At 57.5% G+C, this 19293-nt stretch overlaps 2 protein-coding genes across 3 annotated transcripts in view; one reads left to right on the forward strand and one right to left on the reverse strand.

Moving 5' to 3' along the window:
- The window catches only part of COL5A3 (collagen type V alpha 3 chain), a 38179-nt gene extending 30190 nt beyond the window's left edge, over positions 1–7989 (reverse strand). The window contains exons 1-6 of the mRNA XM_002722844.6: positions 7744–7989; positions 4037–4198; positions 3768–3957; positions 3532–3688; positions 1241–1345; positions 764–916 (exon numbers count right to left, since the gene is read on the reverse strand). Of these exons, the coding sequence (XP_002722890.4) occupies positions 764–916; positions 1241–1345; positions 3532–3688; positions 3768–3957; positions 4037–4198; positions 7744–7831 (855 nt within the window). The 5' untranslated portion in view covers positions 7832–7989. The remainder of the gene's footprint in view (positions 1–763; positions 917–1240; positions 1346–3531; positions 3689–3767; positions 3958–4036; positions 4199–7743) is intronic.
- Positions 7990–9660: 1671 nt separating this feature from the next.
- On the forward strand, positions 9661–17524 carry RDH8 (retinol dehydrogenase 8). 2 transcript variants are annotated; one of them, XM_008250751.5, is made up of 6 exons: positions 9661–9935; positions 14518–14679; positions 15255–15434; positions 16101–16194; positions 16529–16712; positions 16809–17524. In XM_008250751.5, exons 1-6 carry the CDS (start codon positions 9833–9835, stop codon positions 17022–17024), a joined length of 939 nt encoding a protein of 312 aa, XP_008248973.3. In that variant the 5' UTR covers positions 9661–9832; the 3' UTR covers positions 17025–17524. The 2 variants fall into 2 exon arrangements, with proteins under 2 accessions (XP_008248973.3, XP_069915310.2); XM_070059209.2 differs by having other exon boundaries at positions 9763–9935; positions 14455–14679.
- The last annotated feature ends 1769 nt before the right edge of the window (positions 17525–19293 follow it).

Genomic DNA, 19293 nt, shown 5'->3' on the forward strand with positions numbered 1-19293 from the left:
AACCAATGATCCTCCTGCAAAAAATCCCCAAAACTGAGCCCAACGAATGCTCACCAACCAAAGACCCCACAAACAGTAATCCGCGAACCAGTGGCTTTCTAACTGATAACCCATCAGGGACTCAAACTAATGAACCCATCCGTGACCACCCAAAAATCACCCTGTACTGACTCCAAGTTATAATCCCAATAGTCCTTGCAATTGATGATTCTCCAAACAACTCCCCACCTAATGGCCCTCAACCATTAACCCTAAATGAGGGGCACCACCAAGGGGCTCCATCAATGACCTCCAACAGTGAACCCCAACAAGCAATTCCCCCAATATTGACCCCAGTTAATAACTCCCTCAGTGATCTCCAATCAGCAATGCATACCAGCAAGGTCAAATAGGGCCCTCAATTTGTGACTCCCCCAATGAAAAACCCTGACCAATGGCCCCAACCAGTGCTCCCCATACTAACCAATGATTCCCACCATTCACTCCAGCCAGGGATGTCCCCTTAAATAGTAGCCCTTACCAAGAATGCCCTACTAAGAAGGTACTCAACTGGGTACCTCCTTGCATTCTCTCTAAGACTGGGGGTTGGGGGCACAGAGATGGAAGATCTCATAAGACAGGACCACACGCTACCACCACCAAGGTCGTCCATCAGCTGAGATAAGCCAGAGTTCAAGGATTGGCAACCAGAGCAAAGACCATGGACGAGGGGCCAAGATCAGTGGGAACCGGAGGCCGGAAGGGAGAGGTGCAGGTGCCTTACCTGGTTCTCCAGGGAGCCAGGAGGTGGACTCATGGTCAAGGTCTCCTGATTCTTCTTCTTTCTGCCCTTTCCCTTGCGACCTCGCCCCTTCTTCCTGCCTTTCCCCTTCCCCTTGCGTCGAGGAGGAGGAGTTTCCGGCTCACCCTGGGGGGCCTGGGAAGAGGGTCCCGCTCAGGCCAAGAGCATCTGCCCAGTGCAGCCCCACTGCTCGGGCCAGCAGCAGCCACAGTGACATGTGGTCCAGCAGGGGGTGTCTTTGGGGATCAAGGACAACCACAACCACCTGACCTGGATGTCAAGGCCACTCCCGCCTGGGATGTATTTGAAGTGAGGGGTCACTCTGCCTTGAATCTGGGGTCGGAGGTTGCACAGTCCCATGTATAAGAGTCAGAATCCACTCCCTCCCGGGACCTGGAGCCAGGGGTGACTCAGCCTGTGACCTCAGGTCGGGAGGAATGCAGCCAGACGCTCACTCACCCCTGTGGTTGTGGGATCCAGGTTGTCACAGCCGGGGAGGTACTGCTCACAGGCCCGGAAGGCAGCCTGGGGATCTGGACTTATGAGAAGCTCCTGGATGTCTCCCTGGGAGAGGGAGGGAGTGGGGGAAGAGGCTGGGGGCTGCTTCTGGCCTGCATTTCCCAGCATAGCCCTGCCCCCCTCCTCCCTCCTTGGCACCCCACCCGGAGGCCCCTGAGTATATGACAGAACCACAGAGATTTGGTGGAAAAAGGGACGTAAAAGGTAAGCTTATTTGGTGCCAAACATTTTGAAATCCATTGCATAGTTTTTTCATCATATGTTGCTCATGAACTTTTTGAAGACCTTTTTTTTTTTTTTTTTTTTTTTTGCCAGGCAGGGTTAGACAGTGAGAGAGAGGAGACAGAGAGACAGAGAGAAAGGTCTTCCTTCCATTGGTTCACTCCCCAAATGGCCGCTACGGCCGGCGCTGCGCCAATCCGAAGCCAGGAGCCAGGTGCTTCCTCCAGGTCTCCCATGTGGGTGCAGGGCCCAAGCACTTGGGCCATCCTCCACTGCACTCCCTGGCCACAGCAGAGAGCTGAACTGGAAGAGGAGCAACTGGGACTAATACCCAGTGCCCCAACCGGGACTAGAACCTGGGGTGCCGGCACCGCAGGTGAAGGATTAGCCAAGTGAGCCACGGTGCCGGCCTTGAAGACCAATCCTATGCATGAATTTCAATTGTCTGACACCAAGACAAACTTACCATTTCATTCTACTTTCTATAAGCTTTCTGAAATCGCCTCCTATAGGGAGAAGGTGACCCCATCACAGCCCCAATGACGTCTCTACTCCCTGCCACGAAGATCGGGGCAGATGCTACCATCGTGACACAAACCACGCCCCGCAAAACTGCCCTACTCCAGGTGCACCTGTTTCCACACTGACAGGTGTGCAGTGAGCAGTCGCCGTGAACGGACACCAAGAAGTCTGTGGAAAAGGGGGTTTTGCCTCCCACGGTGCCCGTGGCTTCTCCGCCTGTGTCACTCCAGCCACACTTGCCCAGTGATTCTCACAGTAGCACATTTTATCCTCACTATCACTAGTGAGCCTTGGGGTGGATGTTTGGCCCAACTAATAAGATGTTCAAATCGGGCTGGGCGTTTGGCACAGCGCTGAAGATATCACTTGGGACACCAGCATTGCTTATTCAGAATGCCTGGGTTTGAGCCCTGGCTCTGCTTCCAGTTCCAGCTTCCTGCTAATTCACACCCTGGCAGGCAACAGGGATATCTCAAGTGCTTGGGCCCCTGCCATCCACATGGGAGACCAGGATGGAGTTCCAAGCTCCTGGCTTCAGTCTGGCCCAGCTTTGGCTGTTGTAAATATTTGAGAAGTGAACTAACAGATGGGTAATCTCTCTCTTTTTGTCTGAGTCAGCCTCTCTCTCTCTCTCCTCTCTTTCTTGCTCACTCACTCACTCTCTCTCCTCTTTGCCTTTCAAATAAAATAGATTACAATTTGGGGCATTTTTTTTAACATACCCACATCCTGTATCAGAGTGCCTGGGTTTGAGTCTAGGCTCTTGCTTCTGACTCCAGTTTTCTGCTAATGCACACTCTGGGAGGCAGCAGGTGATGGCTCAAGTGGTTGTGTCCCTGTCACCCACGTGGGAGGCCTGGATGGGGTTCCCAGCTCTCAGCTTTGGCCTGACCCAGCCCCAGCCATCGTGGGCATTTGGGAAGTAAAACAGCAAATGAGAGAACTCTGCCTCTTGGTCTCTCTTCCTCTCTCTCCTCATTCCTCAGCCTCTCAAACAAACTTAAATTAGGAAACATTTATCTTTTTGCATCAAGATTAACTTATCTCCCCCTTCTATTTTCCACAAACTTTTTGAAGCACCCCCCCCTTTTGTGCCAGGTGCCCCTCCTGGTAGTAGTGGGGACCAGGAGGGACACTGGACAGATGAGGGTCTCTGGCCTCTGGGAGGTGACCCAGCAGTCACCAGTGTCGGCCATCACACCACAAACACATTAGTCGGATGACATCATGCCTCGCCAGCCCCCGATGTCTCAACAGCCCTGCACACCATCACAGCCACATCCTCCCCTCAGCACCCTGTACGGTCTAAAGGCTCTGCTGTGTCATAAGCCCAGGCCACAAGGACACACGGTGTTTCCTTCCCCCAGCTGCCCCATCAGAAGCTTGGATCATCCTCCTCATCCAATCCCCTCTGAAGGTCCAACCTAGAGCAGACAAAACTTCCCACCCCGCCCCTGCCTCTGCTTCCCCCGTCACTGAGCCCCTACCTCGAAAGCGTCCTCCCCAGGGTCCTGGGTCCCCAGCACAGTGAGTCCAGCCGTGCTGATGAATCGAGGCCCCTGACCCAACACGGGGGGCCAAGGTTTGCAGTCAGCCACCAGGGTTACCGTCCCGCCATCTACACTGACTGCCACGCGGTGCCACCTGCAAGGAAGGGGTCAATGTTAGCATGGGTGCTTCTCACCGGCTCACCCCACCCCCGCCCATGGGGCTCCAGGCTCACCTGCCATCGGTGAGCTGCACCTGCTGAGGGAGGGAACTGAAGGAACCACCTAGGAGGCCCAGAGCCGGCCCCAGCGCCAGGCCCAGCTGCCGGGCCCCCTTCTCGTCGTAAATGGACAGAAGCACAGACTGGTTGGCCGGCTGGGCCCGCAGGGTCATCAGCATGGAGAAGTTCTCAGGAAAGTGCCCGTCTGGGTGGGCAGAGGGGATGGCCACTCAGGACCCGCGCTTCCTCTGGGGTAGCCCGCAGCCCCTCTTGCCCCAACTCACCTGGGAAGAGCTGCAACGTGGGGGCACCCAGCACGCTGGCCCTGTCCACTCTGAAGGCCTGGTCGCCATCGGGCGCCCTCTGGGGGCAAAAGCCAGGCCCCTTGGGGACCCCAGCCTGACCTCCGCGCACCCCCAGGGCCTCCAGCACATCCACAGGGTCAGCTGTGGAGAGAAGCCGGGGCACAGAGGGGCCGTGAGAACAGGCCTGGGACGTGCGGCCGCTGTTTGGGGTTTGTGGGGGGCTCAGCCACTGTGTTTATGACAAAGGAACCGGCCTGGGATCAGCATCTCCCCCCTCCCCCCCGCGCCATCCCACAGATGTTCCGGCCGGGCCACATCAGCCTGTTGACTTCTCTGGTTTTTTTTCCCCCTTGGTTTTTGGTGAGAAAAAAGCTGACCCAGTTCTAGGATGAATCAAAGCCTCCTGGCCTGAGCCCCAGAATCAAACTGTCCCCCTCTCCCCACCTCCCCCGCACCAGCTCCCTGGGGCTGCTTCCCGCACCCCGCCCCCTTGCCAGGGGAAACCCGCATGGCGTGGCGAGGAGGGGCTCCGGGGGGGGTGTCCTTCCCCCACCTCCTCTCTCTGACCACCATCACCCCTTGCCTCCTCCCTCTGACTAGCACCACCCCTCACCTCTTCTTTCTGACTTCTACCTTGCTCTCTGTCGCTGGTGACTTCGACCTGATTACTCTTTCTCTGACCATCCTCATTAACTGCTCTTTCTGGCTTCCCCCATTCTGATCTCCTCCGCCTGACCCCCAGCCTCCTCCCTCTGACTTCCCTTCTGACCTCCTCCATCTGCCTCTCCCAGTCTCCTCCTTCTGACCGGTGACCTCCCCGCTTTACCACTCATTCTGACCACCTCTTTCTGATAACCCCCTCCCTCGGACCCTCTCCCTCTCTCTCATCCCAGTACGGGAAGGGACTGGTCCGGCCCCAACAGATCTGAATCCAGGCCATCCACCAGCCCCACCCCAGGCAGCCAGGCCAGTGTTAAGTGGAACCACATGCTTCAAGTGAGGGCCAGCAGTGGAGGGACTTCTCAGCGTCCATCCCCTGACGGAGCCCATCCCCCGACCCTGGCCAGACTGGCCCACTAACCCCCTGACCCTGCCCCTTGGCAGGAGCCAGATGCTGCCGATGACCTCACCCTGGGGGTGGGTGTGCTAAACTCACCACTGGGAGCTGGGGTGGGGGTGGGGGCTTGGATGAGGGACCCCATCCCAGCTCCTCCTGGGTCAGAGCCCTCACTTTCCAAACTGCACGGCGCCCTGCTCCAGCCTCTGTGTCCCCTCTTGCCCAGAATTCCTTCTGCTCTCTCTCCCCTCCCACCCTCTCCCTGTCCCACTTTCTGTGCCTCTTTGCACATCTCCCTGTGTCCAACTCTGAATCAATCTCTCCCTCTCTGTATTTGATTTGTTCTCCCATCTCTGCCTCTTTGCACATCTCTCTCTCTCTCTTTCTCTCTCTCATCTGTGTCTCTCCCTCCCACCTCTCAACACTTGCCCCCACCCCCACTGCCCCCAGCCCCCGTCTGTAATTGCGTATTCTGGGGCTGAGCTGTCATTAAGAGGTATTTGGGTTACAGCCCCCTGGGGTAGAGATCTGAGCTCCCAGGCCCCACTGACCACAAAGGTCACTTCCCTGTAGAACAATCACCCCAGCTGCCCCCTCTCCAGGGCTGGGGCTCAGAGAAGGACTGAGGTCCAGTTCTCACCCCCACAGGGAGGCACCACCACCCAGACCCAGACCCCAGCCTCGACCCAGCAGCCCCCGCTCCTCCCAACCACTCTTTAAAAGTCCTTCCCTGCATCTAATACCAAAGACTCCTGCTTCCATCTTGTGCCTCTCTGTAAATGACATTTCAGAAACTGACTTCCCTTTCTTTTCACGGCTGGCTTCGTGACAAGGACACACACACAAGAGGCATTGAGTCCTGCCTGCAGAACCAGGAGGTTGGGGGGGGGGGGCATCTGACAGGGACCCAGCCCACCCTTTCCTGCCACACACACAGTCTCCTCTGCACCAGCCAGGGGCCCCCAGGGAGATGCTGGGGACGGAGCAAGGACTGGGCTGGTGGGGCATGGCTGGGATGCCCCTAGATGGGTGCACCAGCATATACATGTGTGAGACTGTGCAAGTAAGATTCTGAATGGACCAGGAAGCAGCTGGGTGTGTCACTTGTAGAGGCGTCAGTGTGTGCAAGTACTTGGCCAGTGATGGCAGGGGGGCTCAGTGCGGCAGATTGACAGGTGTGTGTGCGTGCAGATGAGTGGGGACCCTGGCAGTGAGCTTGCCCACCTGCAGGTGGTGCAGGTGAACCTGGGACTGTAACAGCTCAGACTCATAACCGGGGAGCTTACTGCACATGAGAGGGTGACCAGGTCCGTGGGTGGGTGATGTGAGTGTTGAGCAGACTTTGTCCGGCAGCCAGGCAAAACATATGTGAGAATTTGAAAGCGTGGGAGGGTGACAGAAGCCTGGTGGTGTGGCAGGTGGCTTCAGGGCGTGGGCAAGGTGTTTCACATTCTTGCAGTCCCTGGAGGCATATATTCTGAATGGATGCCTGGGACTGCACCACCACGTGGATGTGGGAGCGTGGGAACCGGCGTAGTCCAAATTGGGATTATTCCCACGGAAGCGGAAAAAATGAGAGAGTGCGGGGCGGGTGTGTCGGGGGAACTAGGCTCACCTTAGGGATGGACTTCCTGGACTCTCTAACCTGGGATCCTTCAGCCCAGAGAGGCCCCCTCAGTCCACCTCGTCCCCTGCACTCCTGGGGCACCCCTACCCGGAGCCCTGCCGGGCGGGACGGGGCGCCCTGCCAGTTGTGCACAGCTGGGCGTGCGTCAGCGCTGACTCACCACCCCGGCGGCCCCGGGGACCCCTGGGGGCCCCCTGAGAAATTCCTGGGGAAAAACATTCAGAACTCTCCGCAGCTGGGGGCTGGGGAGGAGGAAGCCACCTCCACTCCCACGCCCCCCGCGCCCCGCCCCCCCGCCCCGCGCCCCGCCCCGCCGCGCCCCTCGCCACCGCCCTCCCGGAGGCCCTGTCCATGGTGCTGACGCCGGCTCTGGGGAGCGCGGGGTGGGGGAGGGGAGGGAGATGGGGGACACAGGAAGTGAACGTGCACCAATTTGGGGCACAAGAGGAAGAGGGAGAATGAAGGGAAGCTTTTGGGGAGACACAGAGGGGATTGTGGACCCTCGAAGAGCCCCCTTCCATGCCCACTTGCAATCACCATCACTTCCCCGCTCATCAACCCCAACATCACAACCACACCCCTCCCAGGGTCACCCAGAGACGACCACACCTGTAACACATTGCACAAAATTAGTCTCAACTTCAGCCCCAGACACGGGCAGATACAGCCTCCTTGTCACCCAGATGCAAGAATCACTGTCAACCCTCACATGCGAGCGAGTTCACTCCAGATGTCTGTGCACACGCACGCACTCCCACAAGCCGGATTCCCTCTCCCACGCCCGGAACCTGGATTACACGTTTCTGCAGCCCTCCTCAGCTGTCATCCCCATAAATTGCCCAGGGTCGGACACTCGTGTCCCCAGATCACACCGCAGCCACATGCAACACGCACGCGTCCCCCTCCTGTGCACGCCCCATCGTTCCCGACTCCACTCTGTCTTTGGGGGTCTCGCTCACTCCTGCACTTCGTGGGGGTCCCATGTCCTCCCTCCCGGCTCACCGGCTTGCGTCCGAGTCAGGAGCTGCAGCGCGCCTAGGAGCACACAGAGGCCGGCCGGCAGCTGGCCCAGGCCCCGGCGACTCCCCATCCCCGCGGCGCCCTTGCGCAAGGCGGGGGACCGGACGGGGCGGCTTCAGGGCGCGGCGCCTCGGCTAGCTCGGTGCAGTGGCTCGCGGCGGTCGGCTGCACTCGGCATCCGCGGGAGACTGCCCGACACCCCGCCCTGGCCGCGCCCTGCGCTCCAGCGCCTGGCCAGGCGGGGCACGCTGGGGTGGGGGGGAGGGTGGTGACAGCTGGGGGCGGCAAAAGTTTGTGCCGGGCGCTGATTGGCCGACGGGGGTGGAGCCCGGGGCGGGAGCTGGGCTTTTCCTGCCCCACCCCACAGTGGAGCAGAAGGGTCACTTCTACCGGGTCCTAGAATCCGGGGTCCCAGCCGGACCCTAAACCCTTTCTTCTTAGCTAAGATGCCCTCAAAGGAGAGCTTAGCGTCAGCTCCATCCACACCCTGGAATCTGGGAGCGGTATAGCTTCAAATAAGGGCCCCAGCCTCACCCCCAGGCCTTCTCAGGTCGTTAAGTAAAGGGCCCTCGCCCCACATCCCACAACAGCAGGAGCTCCCAACTTGGCCCCAAACCTTCACCTCTCTACCTAACTTCTAGAACTGGGTATCCGGGCCCCACCTGCAAACCCTTACCACTGACTCCAAAACATAGATCTCACTCCCCCCCCCTCCAAGCTCCTATCCTCAAATAAAAGGTCTCCTCCCCCTCCCCACCCCTCTCCTTGTCTCCACCCACCTCCAATCCAGGGTCCAGATGAATGCTCCAGCCCCAGTCCCAAATCCTGGCACGCAATCCCATGAGACAGGGGAGCCTGGCCGTGCCTTGCAGTCGGGCACTGCTGCTGGAGAGGAGGGGCAGATTCTTGCTGTCCCTGGGTCACCCCCACTGCCCTCTCCCCAGTGTGAGGAGGCCCCAGGGTGCAGGCAGGGCAAGCACACACAGGCAGGATGTCAGGGAGGTTCCCCTGGGAGCAACCACAGGGGCGGCTCCGAGGCCCACGGGGAAGAGGGAGACGGAGGCAGCGTCTGCCTCCCAGTCTCTGACCCTTCAGACAAAGGGTCTCTGTGTCCCCGAACAGCGGGCGGGGGAGGGGGTAGGGACCCATCTGGCCTGAGAAAGAATGCCCCCCCTCCCAGGGGAGGCAATGTCCCTAAGCGCCACCTCCTCCTCCCTTCCACGGCCCTGGAGGCTGGGCTGAGACTTCTCCAATTAAAAGGCTCCCCCAAAATTTCCGCCCTGCCCTGCCTTGCTGAGAAGTCCCCCCTGTAGTCTAACCTGCTGTGGTCTAGCTGTAGCCTTCTATGGTTCTTTAAGAACTCTCTTTTTGAAAGGATCCTTCTGGGACTACCCTGTCCGTCACCTTCTGTCTCTCTCCCTCCAACCAGAGAGGACACAAGAAGAGAATGATGGCCCCACTTGTTCCTCACGCTCTGTGAAACTCTCTCGGCCTTGGACAAAGTACGATCATCATCAAAATCGGGATTGAAGGGGCAGGTGATCGGCGTGGAGTTTAAGACACCACTTGGGACACTCACATCCCTTACTGCAGTGCCTGGTTCTCGTCCTGGCTCCAGCTCCCTGCTAACGCGCACCCTGGGAGGCATGGCCATGGTTCAAGTACTTGGCTCCCAGCCACCCACATGGGAGACTGGGATGGAACGCCTGGCTTTCACCTGGCCCAGCCTTAGCTGTTGCAGGCCTTTACGGAAACCAGCGAGTGGAAGATTCATTCTCTCTCTCTTTCTGTCTTTCTGTCTCACCTCTCTACCTTCAAAATAAAAAATAAAGTGAAAATAAAATTTAAAATATATTTAAAAATCAGAATAAAAAAACACCCGTCATGAAGGGCGCAGGCGTAGAGAGGGTGAGGATTTCGCCCCCACCACACCCTCGGCTGCCCATTCAGACTCAGCCAGAGTGGGAGGGGAGTCCCGGAAGCTCCTGGCCACCAGACAGGAGGTGCTTAAGACGGAGCGGGAGCGTGGAGCGTGGATGGCAGGGGTCATGTGTCCAGGCAGGGGATCAACATGGCCTCCTCAGCCCGGACGGTGCTGGTGTCCGGCTGCTCCTCGGGCATAGGCCTGGAGCTGGCGGTGCAGCTGGCTCGGGACCCCAAGCAGCGCTACCAGGGTAAGGGGCTCGGGGCGGGGCTTTGAGACCGCAGCGGGGGGCGTGGCTTCCTAGGATCTCAGCTCCCTTGGGGCTGCGCTTGGGGACGGGGGCGGGGGATGCAGGGCAGGAAGCGCCCCTCTCCACCTGTCTCTCTATGAATCCGCTCAAGAGATAGTCCCTGAGCACCCACGGGCTGCTAGAAACACAGGCGTGAACTGAAGAGAGAAAATTCGCGGCCCTGGGTGGTGGCCGCGTGGAGAAGGGGAGCAAAGACAGAGAGACACAGGTCAAAAGAAGCTGCCCCGCTCGGGATGACAAGTGCTAAAAAGCAAAGAGAAAGCCCAGGGCGGCGGGGTCGTGGCTTTCTGCTTTCCTGGGATGGAACCCTCACTTCCTTAGTGCTTCCTCCCCCAGCCCTCGCCCAGATTACCAGATTACAGTTTCAAGTTAAGCCTCTTTAAGTACTCCTGACCTTGGGGGCTTAGACAGTGGCCTTTAGCTCTAGACACTCACCCTCCTGCAGCCGTGGAGCAAAATGCACACACACACCCCGCCATGCAGACCTGTGACCCAGAGCCTGCCAAGGCCAGGGCAGAAGTGGACGAAGGGTTGTTACGTAAGGGGAGGCTGTTGGGGCCCAGAGACTCAGCCCAGTGGGCAGAACTACGCCTCCCAGCCCTCTGCCCTCTATTTAGACTGCAAAGCTTATTTTTTTATTGTCTTTTTTTTTTTTTTTTGACAGGCAGAGCTAGACAGTGAGAGAGAGAGACAGAGAGAAAGGTCTTCCTTTCTGTTGGTTCACCACCCAAACGGCCACTACGGCCAGCGCGCTGCGCCGATCAGAAACCAGGAGCCAGGTGCTTCCTCCTGGTCTCCCATGCGGGTGCAGGGCCCAGGCACTTGAGCCATCCTCCACTGCCTTTCCGGGCCACAGCAGAGAGCTGGACTGGAAGAGGAGCAACTGGGACAGAACCCCGTGTGCCGGGGCTGCAGGCGGAGGATTAGCCAAGTGAGCCCTGGTGCCCGCCTTATTGTCATTTGTTGGAAGGCAGAAAGAGAAAGAGATGTCTTCCATCCACTGATTTATGTCCCAAATGCCAGCCACATCAGGGAGCCGGGAACTCAACCCAGGTCTCCCACGTGGGTGGCAGGGACTCAAGCACTTGAACCCTCCCCTGCTGATTAGCAGGAAGCTGGAGTCACTCTAGGATGGGATCTGGTTGTCTCAAGGGACCTCTTAACTGCTGCACCAACGCCTGCTCCCTAGAGACGGCACCGCGCTGGGTGTGACAGCCAATGCCCCAGGGAGGACTTGTGATCCTGTGAGCAGGAGGTGGGGTGTGGACGGCAGTAAGGGTGGTGTTTACCAAGTCTTCACCAAGTGTTTTACATCTAGTAAGTCATTTAATCCTCCTAGAACCACTGTGAGAGAGGCACTATCATTGTACAAGTGAGGAACCTGGGGTGAGCCTTTGGTAGGGAGGTGGCAATGATGGCCAGTGCTCGAGTCTCTGCCACCCGTGTGGGGACACCCTGGTGGAGTTCTGGGCTTCAGGCTGGCCCAGACCTGGTGGTTGAGGGCATTAAGGTTGAGGAGTGAATCAGGAGATGGAAGATCTCTCTCCTCTCCCCTCTCCCCTCTCCCCTCTCCCCTCTCTCCTCTCCCCTCTCTCCTCTCTTCTCTGTCCTCTCTCTTCTTTCTCTCCTCTCTCCTCTCTCTGTCTCTCTCCTCTCTCCTCTCTCTCTCTCTCCTCTCTCTGCCTTTCCAAATAAACAAACAGATGCACAGACTGCCAAAGCTCCCTGCCCAAGAAAGTAGCGGAGCTGGCTTTGAGCTTGGCCAGCCCAGATGCTGGCTGACTGCTTGTCGCTCTAGTGCATGTACAGCAAGGGGCCCGTTCACCCGCGGCACGCCTGCGACCCACACAGGACTGCAAATAATATGCACATGCCCCTCCTAAAGCTAAGAATCCTGCAACCAGACTTGTGCATGTGTGATTGTGTGCGCGTTCACACGCTGTCTGGTGAGGGTGTACTTAAAAGTGTGAGCTTAGCACAAACCCCAGCTCAAATCTCATTCTCACTCTTGGCAGTGGTGGGATGGGCTAGGAATTTCGCCTTGCTGAGTGTCAGTTTGTGCATCTATATAATGGGCATAATAGCTCGGTCTCCCGGTCCTGGTGACTGTTGCTAAGTAACAAATGGCCTCAAATATGATGGTGTAAAGCAATGGCCAGCGTGTGTGTGTGTGTGTGTGTGTGTGTTTGACAGGCAGAGTGGACAGTGAGAGAGAGAGACAGAGAGAAAGGTCTTCTCTAGAATGGCCACTGCAGCCAGCGTGCTGCAGCTGGCGCACCGCGCTGATCTGAAGCTCAGGAGCCAGGTGCTTCTCCTGGTCTCCCATGCAGGTGCAGGGCCTAAGCACTTGGGCCATCCTCCACTGCACTCCCAGGCCACAGCAGAGAGCTGGCCTGGAAGAGGGACAACCGGGACAGAATCCGGCGCCCCGACCGGGACTAGAACCCGGTGTGTCGGCGCCACAGGCGGAAGATTAGCCTATTGAGCCGTGGCGCCAGCCCATCATGTGTTTTTCACTCATGGTTTACATAGGTCTTAAATGCAGCGTGGGCTCAGCTGGGAGGCCCTGCCTCCAGGTCAAAGGCTTTGGCTAGAACACTGGGGGCCAGAGCACCAGCAGGCTGGGCAGGCATCTGTCCATCTTCCTTCCGGTAATCCCACAGCTGTCCATGTGGCATCTGCAAGAGGCTTCCTTGTAGCCAGCTGGCCTCGGGACAGCTGGGCTGCTATGCGGCGGCGGCCAAAGGTTTTGGGAGTGGATGTCCCAGGACCAGCACGGGAACTGCAATATCTTTCCTATGAGCCTCAAAGCCCACACAGCGTCCCTTCCGCTGGCTTCCAAACTGGTTGTCAGATTTGTGGGTAGGAGAATCCGACTGCATGCCTTGATGAGGAGTGGAAAGATTTTAGAAGGGAGATATTGTCGTGGCCATCTTTGGAAGATAAGCTAGTGACTAGAGTTCTGTGAGTTAGAGATTCTGCTTACCACGATGCCTAGCACACAGTAAGTGCTCAATAAACTGGAACTTACGATGGCTGTGATGTGTAGGGTCAGTCTTTCATTGCTATAACGAAATGCCCAAGGCAAGCTATTAAGGAAGGAAAAGAGGTGCGTTTAGCTCACAGCTTTGGAGCCCAGCCCCAAGAGCATGGTGCAGGCTCTGATAAGAGCCCCACGGCAAATGACAGGGGCAGAGGGGAGAGGAAACATTCATATCTCAAAAAAAAAAAAAAAAAAAAAAAAAAAACAGGAAGCTGGAGAGAGACCCAGAGGTCTGACTCGAGCTGGTACAACAAAAAAACCTGCTGTGGAGAACCCAAGCCAGGAGATCAGAATTCCCTGCCAAGGGCTCCCCAGATGACCTAAGTGTCCCCCTACTAGGCCCCACCTCTGAACAGTTTCACTGCCTCCCAACACCACCACCTGGGGGCCAGGCTGGGACTAGCACCGTCATAACCACAGATGATGTCAATGTGGCCGCTCCTACTTGATGAATGTGCGTGTGCGCATATAAGGGTGCTTCCAAAAACTCATGGGGAGTCTAATTAAAGCACATCTTTATTTTTAGCATAAAATATTTTGAAATGCATAACTTTTTCATGATATATTTTCCATGAATTTTTGAAGACTGCTCATATTTTGGCTCTAGGTGAATAGGATTCTTTCCCCCTGGAAATTGGTTCTGTATGTATTTATTTACTTAATTGTTTGTCTTCCTCTCTAGGCCATGAATTCCATGAAGATGGAAATTTTTGTCCTTTTTTGAAGGATTTTATTTATTTATTCGAGAGGTAGAGTTACAGAGAGGGAGAGGGAGAGGCAGAGAGAAAGGTTTTCCACCCACTGATTCACTCCCCAAATGGCCACAGCAGCCAGAGCTGTGCTGATCCAAAGCTAGGAGCCAGGAGCTCCTTCCGGGTCTCCCACGCAGGTGCAGGGGTCCAAGCATTTGGGCCATCTTCTACTGCTTTCCCAGGCCATGGCAGAGAGCTGGATGAGAAGAGAAGCAGCCAGGACTAGAACCAGCGCCCGTATGGGATGCCGGCACTGTGGGCAGAAGATTAACCTACTGTGCCACAGCTCCGGCCCCTTTGTCTATCATATTTGATGCCATAGTCTCAGCACTGGGGATGGTGTGTGCGGTGGATCTCCAGTAAATGTTTAATGGATGGACGGAGGGAAGGGAGGAAGAATGGATGGACAGACGGATGGACGGACGGACGGATGGATGGACGGACTGACAGTTGACTGAACCAAGGAAGGAAAGGTGGATGGGTGGGTGGACAGATGATAGACAGATGGATGAAGGAAAGAAGGGGAGAAGAAGGAATGGATGGACGGATACATGGCCAGATGGATGGATGAAGACAGACAGATGGACAGATGTGGGCACATGTAAACGTGTGCACGTAGGTGGGGGTTCGCTGGATGTGTGAGCATTCCTCTGTGACTGCTCAGGCAGAGGCACACGCACTGGGGAGGAACCCACCAGCTGTTGCAGCCCTGCTGTCTGCCCCCCAGTGGTCGCTACCATGAGGGATCTGAGAAAGAAGGGAGCCCTGGAGGAGGCCGCCGGCGAAGCCCTGGGGAAGACTCTCACCGTGGCCCAGCTGGACGTGTGCAGTGATGAGTCGGTGGCCCAGTGTCTGAGCTGCATCCAAGGAGGCGAAGTGGATGTACTGGGTGAGACTGTGGGGCCCCTGGGGCCACTCGCCCCCTTCCTCGTCTGAGCAGAGACCCCTCAACGTGGCCAGATCTGAGCACCAGCCCTCTTGCTTGACCAGCAGCCCATGGCCTTGGATAGAAGGGGAGGATCCATTGACCAAAAACCCAGACTACCCATCTGTTTATCCGGGACACTAGAAATAAACTTAGATGTGGAGGTGGGAGGTGGATTCTCACATATGGAAAAACCATATGCGGTTGGAGGAATGACTTGGGTGAGTCACTTGGGAAGAGACTGTGTTAAAGAAGCAATTCGCAGTCCCCAAATGGTCTTTGGGGGAGGGTGGGTGTGGCTGCACTGATGCAATTTGGGGCCAGAGGTGAATTGCTCAGTCATGCGAAGGAATGATCTTCCCAGCAGCCGTTCCCCACACCCAGGACTCGGGGCCTCCTAGCAATTGTCCACCCAACAGCCCCGGTGCTCGCCCTGGCCTTGGAGTGGGGGATGGGCTGACTCAGGGGCATGTCCCCAGAGGAGGGGCTCCGCAAGGGCTGGGGAGATCTCAAGCTAACACTCATCACCCCACCCTCAGTGAACAACGCTGGCCTGGGCCTGGTGGGGCCGGTAGAGGGACTCAGCATCGCCACCATGAAGAGCATCCTTGACACCAATTTCTTTGGGGCCGTCCGTCTGGTCAAGGCTGTGCTCCCAGGCATGAAGAGGAGGCGGCAGGGCCACATCGTGGTGGTCAGCAGTGTCATGGGACTGCAGGGTGAGCCCTAGGGACGGGCCCTCTCAGGCTGGAAGATGGCAAACAGGTTTGAGCTCAGATTCCTGATGAGCCTGGCAGTTCTTCCTGCGTCTCTTCCTTGCCAGGTGCTCCCCACCAGGCCCAGGAGACGTCTGGATTTAGGTCTCTGGGGGTCAGCAGAAAAAAGGGCAGTGATCAATTGGTGATGTCTGGATTGAGGACCCAGGCTCAGTGGAAAGGAGCTCAGTGATTGATTAAGGATGTCTTCCACGGGCCACCTACTTGTTCCCTCTGGACATTTTCTGGGACCGTCCCCCCTCCTCAGCAGTTCCCCTGAGGAGTCCAACCTGCCCTAGAGGAGCTGCGTCTACAAGGACCCTACTGAACAGAACTGGCCACCAGGGACCCTGGAAATCTCACGCCCCTGTGGCCCCAGGGGCAGGGGTTAGAGAAAGGGAGTGAATGGAGAGTCCCCCGGAGCTAAGCTTGGAAGAGATTAGGCCCCCCAGTACCAGGAACACCCCGATCTGACCCCATACGCTTCCCGCTCACAGTGCCGCACACCGCTACCACCCCATCTCCCCTCACTCTGATCCCAAACCCTCCCTCCTCACCGGAGGACCCCCAAAACCCCTCACTCACAGCCCGCCCCCCTAAAGAGCCATCTCCCTCCCACCCCACCCCCAGGTGTCATGTTCAACGATGTCTATGCAGCCTCCAAGTTTGCCGTGGAGGGCTTCTTCGAGAGCCTTGCGATCCAGCTGCTCCAGTTCAACATCCAGTGAGGAGAGGGGGCCGTGGGAGACGGCGGGGCGGGGATGGGGTGGGGAGAGAGAGCTGGCGATGGGGTGAGTGGGTGGGGAGAGGGAGCTGGTGATGAGGGGGGAGCAGGGTGGGAGAGGGAGCTGATGATGGGGAGTGGTAGGCAGCAGAGACAGAGGTGGGAAAATGGAATCAGAAAGGATATGGAGATGTTGGAAGAGAATAGAGCAGTGGGATGGGAGCATTGATGGGGAAACTGAGGCAGGGGAGGGGGAATGGACAATGGGAGAAAAGGGGTGGTAGGAGGTCATGAAATGGGGGCAGCAGACCCACCGCCTGGCTCCTGTCCTCAGTGTCTCCCTGGTGGAGCCGGGCCCGGTGATCACGGACTTCGAAGGGAAGCTCCTGGCGCAGGTTTCTTCCCAGGAGTTCCCGGGCACCGACCCCGACACCCTGCACTACTTCCGGGACATCTACCTGCCAGCCTCCAGGGAGCTCTTCCGGTCTGTGGGGCAGAGCCCACAGGACGTGGCCCGGGTGAGTGAGTAGCCAGGGAGACGTGGCTCGGGCAGGTGGGGGTGGGGGTGGGACGGGGGTTCCCTGGGTCCCAGATCTCAGGGCTCCACCCTACAGGCCATTGTCAAGGTCATCAATTCATCCCGACCGCCCCTGCGCAGACAGACCAACGCCCGCTACGTCCCGCTGACCGCGCTCAAAGTTGTGGCCCCCTCGGGGCATCTGTATGTGAGGGTCACCCACGGCCTGCTCTTCCGCTGGCCACGCCTCCTCAACCTGGGCCTCCGGTGCCTGGCTTGTGGCTGCCTGCCCACCCGGGTGAGGCCCCAGTGAGCACAGCCCGCCTCACCCTCCCAGCCCTCCACACCCAAGCCTCTTCACTCCACCCCCGACTCAGGAACTGTACGGACTTGGCACTCATTCATTCATTCCACACTCTCTGCCCCATCGTCCTTGTGTCTGTGCATTGCTGGATCCAAGAAGGGCCTTAGGCTGGAGGCACAGACCCCTCTGTGGCCATGACGAGGGTAGAGAGAAGGACCCTGAAACCTCAGGGTGAGGAGCCCAGAGTCATGGCTGGGAAAGCAAGGGAGACTTCCTGGAGGAGGAGGTGTTGTCAGGGACCTTGAAGGACAAGACAGACTGTCCCCTTCAGCCTCTCGAATTCATGGCTCTGGGCCTGAGAGCCCAGGGATGCCCTCCCACACACACACCCCCAGCTGGGTGGGCTGAGGGTCCCACACGCCTCATCACACAACTCCCCCAGCAACGTGAGTTTGCGCACGCCTGCAACGGATGTATATTTTTTCATTAAATGTGTACTAATGAGCAAAGCTGTGTTTCTATCGAGTATTTAACAAAGCTCAAGGTCTTAAATTTAAATAAAAAATTGAAAATAGGAGTCCCCTTGCCTGAGACCCTCCCCTAGAGACAGTGAAAGCACATGGACTCCGAGTTTAATTTTTATTTATTTGAATACAGAGGGGAAGAGAGAGCGAGCGAGCGAGCGCTTTATGTGCTGGTTCACTCCCCAAATGCTCGCATCAGCCAGGGCCGGCCCAGCTGAAACCAGGAGCCAGGAGCTCCATCCGGGTCCCCACGTGGGCAGTACCTCAGTCGTCCCCTGCTGCCTCCCAGGGTGCACACGAGCAGGAAGTTGGAATCAGAACAGAGCCAGGACTCAAACCCGGGCATGAGGGTCCCAACCCACGTCCTAACCACTGCACCAACCGCCGGCCCCCGGACTCTGGGCTGAAATGCTGGCTCTGCGCTTCCTCCATGGGTGACCCTGCAGAGGTGGCTCCCGGGGTGACGGCCGTGGTCTGGACACAGCTTCAGTGCATCCCAGCGTGGCGGCCTTGAGGAGCTGCAACCTCAGAGCTGCAACCGAGCAGGACACCCTTAGCTCACTGCGGGTTGCTGCTCCCAGAAGGGATCAAGTAGTTCTCTCCCGGGACCCCTGAGCGAGTTCTGTCGAGGGGGCGGTTACAGGAGAAGAAGGTGATTCCTTATACTCACAGCACAGTGACCCTGGCCATGGCCTGCAAGGCAGGGCTACTGACAACACCACTGGAATGACACAGTCTGTTTCGCGGTCCCCGTACCCTTGAACAAGACGTTGGCTCTGGTGTCTGAGGACCACTCCCTTTTGCCAGCTGAGGCTTGGATAAGGTGATGGGGCCCCATGTGCGCCAGCTGCACAGTCGCTGATCCTAGGGAGCTCCAGACACCCCACTGTCCCCTTTGTGATCGCCTCTGTGTCCCCAGATCACCCAGTTTGAGTGTGTTGGGTCCCTGCATCCAGGACTCTGCATGACGCAATACCCGCATGTTATAACGCAGGGGAGCAAAATGCATGTCTGGGAGCCCATCGGCCGACTCCACCGTGGAAACATCACAGATAGCCGGGTGGGCATTTGGTACAGGGGTCCCGTGTCAGGGGGCCTGGGTGCAGGTCCCAGCTCCGCTCCCCGTTCCAGCTGAAAGCAGTGTTTCAAACCTAAGCAACATCTATCAACTTGCGCGCTGTTAATCCACCACTGACCTCATCCCCAAAGTGTCCACGGCCTCGAATTCTGTGTCCAACATTCCCTGTTTTTTTTTTTTTTCAAAAACTCCTTTTAATAAATCATTTTTGTTTCAAACTGTACTCCAATTTTTTTTTTTGCAGGTGGGGCTTAGAGTGGGAGGTGGGCGGGGGCTTCACAGCTGCCTCGTACCCCCCACCTTGTTGCTATGTCCCCAGGCCCCCAGAAGCCACCCCATAAATCCTTCGTTGCTTAAATCACCGAGTCAGCTTTCTGTCCCATGTCTGGAAGGAGCAGCACAACCCCAAACGGTAACTACGGCAACCAACGCAGCGAGAGGGAAGAAAGGCTGTGATTAAAGCACTGCTGAATGTCGTGTGCGGGCCAGCAGAGATTGCCCAACGTGCAGAAGGCGCTGGCACGCCTACCCCCGTCCTCCGATTGCACGCTCACCGCCCACGCCCCTCACCCCAGTCTGTGCCAGGCTCAGCAGAGATAAGTGTGCCCGCCCTTCCCGCTGCTCGGAATCTCATCGAGTCCTCGAAGTTCATCTACTAAGAGATCCTGGGGGCAGT

Source organism: Oryctolagus cuniculus, chromosome 16 (assembly GCF_051225735.1).
Source record: "Oryctolagus cuniculus isolate XC-2025 breed Fujian yellow rabbit chromosome 16, ASM5122573v1, whole genome shotgun sequence".
In the NCBI taxonomy this organism is placed as follows: domain Eukaryota; kingdom Metazoa; phylum Chordata; class Mammalia; order Lagomorpha; family Leporidae; genus Oryctolagus; species Oryctolagus cuniculus.